This window comes from Oryzias melastigma, linkage group LG21 (assembly GCF_002922805.2).
Source record: "Oryzias melastigma strain HK-1 linkage group LG21, ASM292280v2, whole genome shotgun sequence".
NCBI lineage: Eukaryota > Metazoa > Chordata > Actinopteri > Beloniformes > Adrianichthyidae > Oryzias > Oryzias melastigma.
Window position 1 is genome coordinate 10,707,596 of NC_050532.1, and position 8,273 is coordinate 10,715,868.

Below are 8,273 nucleotides of genomic sequence, written 5' to 3' on the forward strand. Positions count from 1 at the left end.
CCTAAAAACACCTTTGAAGCCATGGAACATTCACACACACAGTAATAGTACACTAATAGAGGTCTGGGTGATATTTCTTGGTATTTTTTATTTATTTATACCTTATTTTTCTATGTAAATCAAGTCAAAACTCAAATATATTTAAACATAAACTACTTGTTTAAAAACTGTCTATATTTTTAAGATAAATGCATTTTTCCCATTAATAAACCGCATCCTCTTTGAATGATAAAACAGTTTTAGACTCTTATGACTCTTACACTAACAATAAACATTTTTTGGTCATTTAGTATCTTCAAAATGCTTACCATAATTAATTTTTAGCAAAATGCAGATCCCCACCTAAGTGGATTTACCAATCTAAAGTAAACCTTTAGTAAATGCTGGTGGAAGCCTGAAAGCTCAGACTCGTAAACAACTTTGAGACCAATCCTTCAGTGTTTTTCTCACTAAAATAATTCACACATAATCAGCTGCTTTTTTGCCTCTCTCTATACCCTCATTTCCACTGAGCGGTCCGGTATTTTTAGCGTTTCCATTGTAAAAAGGGCCCGTTAATCAGAATCCAACTGGACCTCTTGGAGGCCCCCATCGGTTGTAGGTCCATTGAAAAGAGGAACGGAACGGTTGGGCGATGATTGGCATAAAGTGATGAAGTTAGTAAAGTTAGTAAGTGCCAATTTAGCACTCATTTAAGCTAACGTTTGTAAGCATTCCGGTTTTTGTGGTTTCTTTTGGCCCAGAGTCTTCATTGAAAATGCTTGAAAACAACAGCAAGACCTGGTCTGCGGTGGAACTGCAAACGTCCCGTGAGCTAGCAGCACGCTAACGGACCACGCATGTGCCGCGAAAACAAACCGCTCAGTGGAAGAGAGGCTTAACTTAGTAGAAACGCTCGCCAGAATTAACTGGTACCGTACCACTCCTAATTGTACCGGACAACTCAGTGCAAACGAGTTTTCCTTATCTCAGAGAAACTGTTTTTAGTGGTGGACCCTACTTTCAATACACAAGGAATGCTTACACCACTTTCAGCAGACCAGTTAAGAGACTTCCAGAGTTAAGAGTAGCAAATCATCAAACATCTTTTTGAGTTTTGAAACTGTCCTTCATGAGAGGAATCATCCATCCTTCCATCCATCCATTTCTTAAACCCACTTCATACTTTTTGGTGTCATAGGGTAGCTGGAGCAAACCCACCACTACTGGGCAAAGATGGACCACACCCTGGATAGTTCTGTAACAGGGCCACACAATCACACATTCTCGTGTACACCACAGAGCAATTTAGAGTAATCAGTTAACCTATGAAGCATGTTTTTTGGACTGGTAGGAAGCCAGAGTGTCCCACACATGCACTGGAGTCAAACAGCTAAAGCCAGGATTTGAACCAGGACCTTCCTGCTGTGAGGCAAAAGTGCTCACCACTTTTACAGCGCTGAGGTGGATCAAAAAAACGAAACTCTCCCAACTTTGTTTTTGTCTGTGCAATTAAAACCACATCTTCTGATGTTCGGTATTCTGACAAAATAGGGCAAATTATGGTGATACAATAGAGGACAGACTTGTGAATTTCACTGAGTGATATAAGCAACCCTGCTGCTTGCTGTGGTTCCAACTTACTCCTATGTCATACTCAGCTTATCTCTCTGTGATTTGGCAACAGAAATGATTATTCTTTAGAAGGAATGTGACAAAGCAGAAAAATGTCATTCCCCAAGACAAGAGCAAGTCCAATTAAGAGAATTGGATTTTGTCTTATGGACCATTTTGTGTAAACATATAGCATCATAGCGATATATTTTGCTTGAAGAAACTCTTCCTTAATGTGATGACACACCCTAGCTAGATATTGACATATCTCTCAAAGCAAAAAAACCTACAAAGAGATGTAGATATCCCTAAAATGTGATGCTTTTATGTAAAGTTAATGCGGCCGCGCTGCCCCGGACATGCCCTGTCTTGTCTAATCAAGCAAAGCAGCACTGGGCCAAATGCTTGAATGGAGACCGCCTGGGACAAGTGTGTTAAGTTATCGCAACCACATTGGGTGCCCGTCCAAAGTGTGGGTGAATGCAGAGAGTTGGGTCAGGAAGGGCTTCCACCATAATTAAACGAAAGAAATATAATTGCAAAAGTCTTCATAATTAATCAATGCAAAAAAAATAAAAATAGCTGTAAAGCCGAAACTTAGTAGTACCCTCTTACTTCTTTTTGTTTCTCTCAACATCAGCTGCTCAACACTTGACACCAGGATTACAAACTTCTATTCTGAGCGAGGAGTGTCCTTGCAATGATTTATACAAGGACACAACGCTGGCAATAGTTGCTTCACAGAAGAAAGAAACATGTTCTAGGGTCATACTACACACATTATTTAATAAATGCAAAGAAAAAGAGTTATGTGCATCTGTCAGTTCTTTGTGACGCATACTCCACCACAACTAAGACAACAACAAAGCACACATTCTTCATTAATCCCATAAACTCATCCACTTCAAAGATTAGTCAACATGTGTTTACATGATGCTCTTACTTTTTATGCCATTGTTTACTCTCTTTGAAGTTTGGCGCCACAGGCCTTCCTCTGTTTTATTTGTATCTAAAGATTTCTACTTTATTAAATCTTGTTATTTGACAACCTCCCATTTACATACCTTCTTACACAACAGGTATAAAAAAAACACTTAAATTTGCTTCTCTAAAACCTGTAGCAGCTGCTGATTGTTGACTTCCAGCATGGCAGAGTCCGGGCTGCTCCATTCAAGAGGCTATTTTCAACACTTAAGCACCACTTCATTACTCGAACCACAGCTCAACTGACTGAGCTCGGGCACTCACTTTCCACAGATCTCCATGTACCCGTAGCCCTGAAAGTGCCAGCTGTGTCTGCGGCTGCCAACGGCTCATTATATCAGAGTAATGTCGCTTGAGCTTAGACACACCAAAGCTCCTCTTGCTTGCCAGAAGCAGGATAAATATCCTGGTTAAAGTGCAGTAAGTCAGGACAACAATGTGCAAGAAATACTATTTTATCATTTAGCAATATAGGTTTAAATTTGATATTTAGAAGCAAAAAAAAAATGAAATTGAGAGAAGTAAAAAAAAAGTAAAATCCCAAAAAGGTGTATAATAAATAAATAAAAAATCACAACCAATTATTTTTTGCAATATGTGCGGTTCACTAGTAGCTAGTATAGTAGTTTGCCTGTGTACTTTGTTTTCTTTAACAGGTAGGACTGCTCACATGAACTGTGGGAGTCCTGATGTGGTTGTAAGTGAACTCTGCAGCTGTTTATTACAAACAGAAGAGCAGAGGTTAAACCAAAGAGTGTTACACATGAGAGATTTCAGGTAGTAAAACAAAACTAACCGAGACTAAAATTGTTTACGAATTCCACCATGATTCACTACATAGTGAACTATAAAGGGTGTTCATATTTTGTGGGGATGTCTGAATGTACAATTTAAAAATCCAGCGTACTGTAAAATTTTCCAGAAGTCTCTGCTAAAAACCAGTGTGAACTGAAAGATTTATATTGGCGAATACAGACCACAATGCATTGCATTTTTCATTTGAAAAATGTCGGAAACAGGTCACACAAGGGAGATGACATATGAATATACTTCAGAAAATGTGCAATGTCAAAAAAAAAAAAAAAAAAAAAGAAGATGTAAGCATGTGTCATTAAAATCAGGGCACTGAATACTCCTGAACTGTGTAGTTTTTTGGGGGGTTAGGGTGAATGAGTTCAGGTCAACATAACTCTGTTCAATTTATGATACAGTGTTTGCTAACTATAGTCCAGTTCACCTTTTACAATCTCACATTTTTTAGTGCAACTTTGCATGTTTTTATTTTATAACAGTGCTCTGTGTTCTGCATCCTGATTGGTTGCTGATCGTGTCAATGAATCTTCTTCTGCACAGAGACACAGCGCGTCCAGCTTGCCAGGACTGCAATAAATCTTTGATTGCGATCAGATCTTTGTTTTCATTCTATAATACTGGACTTATTTTTCTGTAAAGGTTTGAACTTTCAGAGGTGTAACAATGTTTATATCTGTCTGAGAAAAGTGCATAAAGTGTGTAGTGAGGGGTTTTACAGCCTGAAACATTTGTAATTCTTTCTACGTGATAAACGAGGGAACAAAATAGATAAAAAGTAAACAAAAAATAGCGATAAAAAAATAGTGTTTCTCTTTGTGCCTTTTTTGCTAACTACTTGTTCAGTGATTGTTCTAAGCTTTCCCCTTTCGGACAAAGACATGGAAGAAGCGGCGTAAAGCGGCTGTCATTCAGATACAGCTCCTGCAGCAGGAGTGAAACGCATCATAACAAGAGAGTCTCTGAATGATCTCATGAACCCAGACATGGAGACATGATTACTGAACTTTTTAGAACTTTTTAAAATAAATAAATCTGATCTCCAAACATCATCTGTGTCTTCACACCAATGTAAATGAGATATATACATATACACCCCTCCCTGTAGCAATCAGGCTTAAAACATTTGGCGGAGGCTCCTCCACACACGTCTGGGTCGTCAAGCTTATGAACACATTTTTGAACAGGCATCAAGCAGTGAATTTGACGAGCATCAAAAGAGATGCAAATCTGATGCCCGAATCGCGTTCGACAATGTTGCCTCAAAATGAGTCGTTCTTATAACTACAAAACATTTCAAGTAAGCAAAAGCAAACTAGGCCAGCCATAAGCGATTATTTTAATAGTCAACTAATCACAGATTATTTTTTCTGATTAGTCAACTAATCAGGTCATGCGCAAAGTGGATGTAAAGCACACCTCTTGACCGTCATTAGCTTTAAACCAACTAAAAACTAGATCAATAGATTACCTAGTGTGAATGCTATAAGCTGAATTTGATCGCTAAAGATGCTAGTGACGATAACTGAAGATGCTTAAATTGATAGCTAAGAATGCTGAAGTTGATAGCTAAAATCACTAAAGCTAATAGTTAAAACACTGGAGTTGATAGCCAGCTAAAATATTAGTTAAATGTCAAATTAGCCTAAAGGACAAAAAAAAAATCTTAAATTAGCCAAAATAGCTAACATGCAGCTTAGATTTTAGCTTAACTCCAAATTAGCCTAAAAAAACTGAAAAAAGCCTAAATTAGCCGAATAGTTAGCATGTCGCTGAAATATTAGCTGAACTCCAAATTAGCCTAAAAAACCTTAATAAATGCCAAAATAGTCAAAAAAGGTAGTACAATGCCATTATAACTTTCAACTTTACTACACTCCGACTCTATATAATATAAAGTAACAACTAATCGACTATTAAACTAGTCGTCGACTATTTTAATAGTCGATTAGTCGAATTGTGGCAGTCCTGAAGCAAACCACGTGTAGGGATAAAATTTCCAAAGGATAAACGATGCTGATGAAGGAATACTAACATTGATCAAAAAACAACTGTGACAGCTGAAACTACGTGAAATCTTTAAACATCAGTGTTAATTTAACCTTACGACACAAGACATAGGTAACCCTCGAGGCCAAGACATTTGGTAAAACTCCTCAGCTATTGCAACAATATAAGGTCACCCATCAATATGTATTATAAGTGCAAAAAAGACTTTTAAGTTGGAATCAAACAAAGAAGGAAAAAAAGTCAAGATGTTGTGAGAGAATTTGTTTTTATTGTAACCATGAAGATTACAGATTAATTCATACGTGGACACGGTCAGTAGGTCAGAAAAAGCTGCTTGAGATTGCTAAAAAAAATGCATGCATGCGTTAATGACAAACCAGGCATCATAAAACCAAAGTGAGAGTTTTATCAGTTACATCAGTATAGGTGGGTGTTCTGATTCTTTTGATGTTATGGACCGTAAGCGTGACCAAACTTGGGAGTTTTTTTTTTAGTTGCCTTAGGCATTCATAAAGGTGAATGGTTTACCTCATTTGCTGGAGGAAGCATGTTCGAATACTTTCAGTCAAAGCAGGCACAGACAGCCAGTATACCTGGATTAATGGCTGTGTGCAGGCTGTTTCCTGCTTATTTAACGACCTGTGCAGCAGCCCTTATGCAGGACTGACTTCTTCTTACTGCTGTTGAGTCTGCCTGACTTGAGTTTGTCAGCCAAAAGCAAAGGTCATGCAGTCTTATCTGATGATCCACTTACAGATAGTGCCGGGATTTATTGATTTAAATACACACGGAGTATTTAAACACATTAAAGTCCCTCTCCGATCATCTGTTGATGTATTTTCAAAGTGTTCCCAGTGGTCTTTTAATTATAATTATGCTGTTTTTAGTCAAAATCAAAAAACATCATTTTCTAGCCTAAATCCACATTTCTTCCCTACCTCATCTTAATTGCTCTAATTGTAGAGGCGTTTCAGTGTCCCAAATTGTTTATTTAAAAGGAGGAGCCATAGCGACTTAGAGCTAGCTATCCCTCCGTCTGGAGGGTGATCTGCATTGCGTTTTTGATGCGAAGGAGAAGCGCATTTCTTCACGTTGGTGTGCTCTAAAGCACATATAAGTTTTTGCTTTTGCGTTATTTTCTAAAAAGGGTTATGTATTTTCCAAGCACTAGCAGCTACGCGCTGATGTAGATGACCGGCGACTATTGATGATGTCATCAAGCAGTAGTAACATCTGAATTTAAAGACACTATAGACTATGTCCGATTTCCCACCCTAATCCCGAACTACTATAAAACTATATAGTAGTGCAGTTCTGGATTTTAAAAACAATTCAGACACCATGCTCACTACTTTTTTTTTCTAAACGACATCACTGATTTCAAAAAGGGAAAATATAATCAATACAAACATTTTACTACATCTATTTCTGAAATCACCTTGTTCTGATGATAAAAATGTATATCATTTGTTTTAAAAAAAAATACATGTAAACCCATTTTTTTTGCAAGAATTGTTCAACCACAATGCATTGTGGTCTATATTCGCTAATATAGTGAGCATTGATGCACGCTAGATTTCTGCAAAGATTTCAGGGAAATTTCTAGTCACTCAGTTTTGGAAGAGAAGATTCGGACAAAATGGCGAACGCACTACATAAGTGCAATTTGGAAGCAATTCGGATTTGGTATAGTTTCTGCAAAACCGCAGGAGTACATTCGAAATTCGCCTCTGAGTTCTAGGTGGCAGAGTAGCGGGAAGTAAGCCTGGCCTCATTTCCAATCATCTATTTGTTTACACTCACCCTCTAGCTTACAGTCCCTCTCAACTCAATCCAACATTACTGGTGCAACAAAACTGAACAGTATTGGAACAATCCAGCCATACAGTTTGATAACGAAAACAAAGACATATATTGTAGCCTGACTGTAGCACCTACGTCACAGCTACAGGCTTTTTCCAAGGGCATTTTTTTTAACTACTCGCGATTCACAACTATTTGAATTAGGACTCAGAAAAGTTATCCACCATGGGAAAAATGCCTGTTAAAAATCATTTTTTCAGAGTAGGTCTTCGAAACTGAATGTTTATTATTGCATGGAAAAAAAATAATAGCTACACCGCATAAACAATCACCCACGCGTGGCAGCATGCCTCTCTTACCTTCTTCAGGCTACCTTTGCTCTTCTCATCCTCCTGCTGGTAAACAGGCATTTGCAGAAAGTCCTCCTCGCAGCAGATGAAGCTCACCGTGCATCCCATCCGCGCGCTCTTCCAGACCCATTCAGAACTCGCAGCACTCGGTTCCCCCTGCTCTCGAGCTTCAGTAGTAGACGGCGTAATTACGACTTCATTCCGGGTAAACACTCCACAGGTTGTTGCGGACCGAGTGGCACCATGTTTCAATTCGTCCAAAACTATCTTTCAATGAGAGTTTTAAAGAGATTTATCGCAGTTTTTATTTATTTATTTTATTTTTACCAGACGAAGGAAGCACGCGCAGGTATGGTGGGCACCAGTTAACGAGGAGGTGTTGATCTTTCTCCCTTCATACTCCCTCTCACTAGCATCGCGCGCGCGCGCACACACGTCCTTTATTCATTCACCTCTAAATTTGCCTTCCTCGCGTTGCTCACTGATTGGCGGTTCAAGCTGTCACTCAAAAAACTGACAGACGGACAAAATAACTTTATGGAAACATAAAATCTGACTATTCGCTCAATAAAAGGAATTCAATTGTTTCTGTAACAATTTATATAACTATTCATTATAGATTATTGTTATAAAACGTAAATCTGAAAAAGTGCAAACAACTGGTTGAATTCAAGATTATGGTTTTCGTGCAGTAATGCTGCCCTCTGCTGGTAAAGATGTGTA

At 38.3% G+C, this 8,273-nt stretch overlaps 1 protein-coding gene across 9 annotated transcripts in view; it reads right to left on the reverse strand.

Annotated features, from left to right (window-relative positions):
• The window catches only part of tns1b (tensin 1b), a 167,897-nt gene extending 159,624 nt beyond the window's left edge, over nucleotides 1–8,273 (reverse strand). For 2 of the 9 annotated variants that reach the window (XM_036209786.1, XM_036209787.1), the window contains exon 1: nucleotides 7,560–8,270. In XM_036209786.1, coding sequence (XP_036065679.1) covers nucleotides 7,560–7,658 — 99 coding nt within the window. In that variant the 5' untranslated portion in view covers nucleotides 7,659–8,270. Of the gene's footprint in view, nucleotides 1–7,559 lie in introns of all 9 variants that reach the window. The other 7 variants (XM_036209791.1, XM_036209785.1, XM_036209793.1 and 4 more) reach the window with 7 other exon arrangements.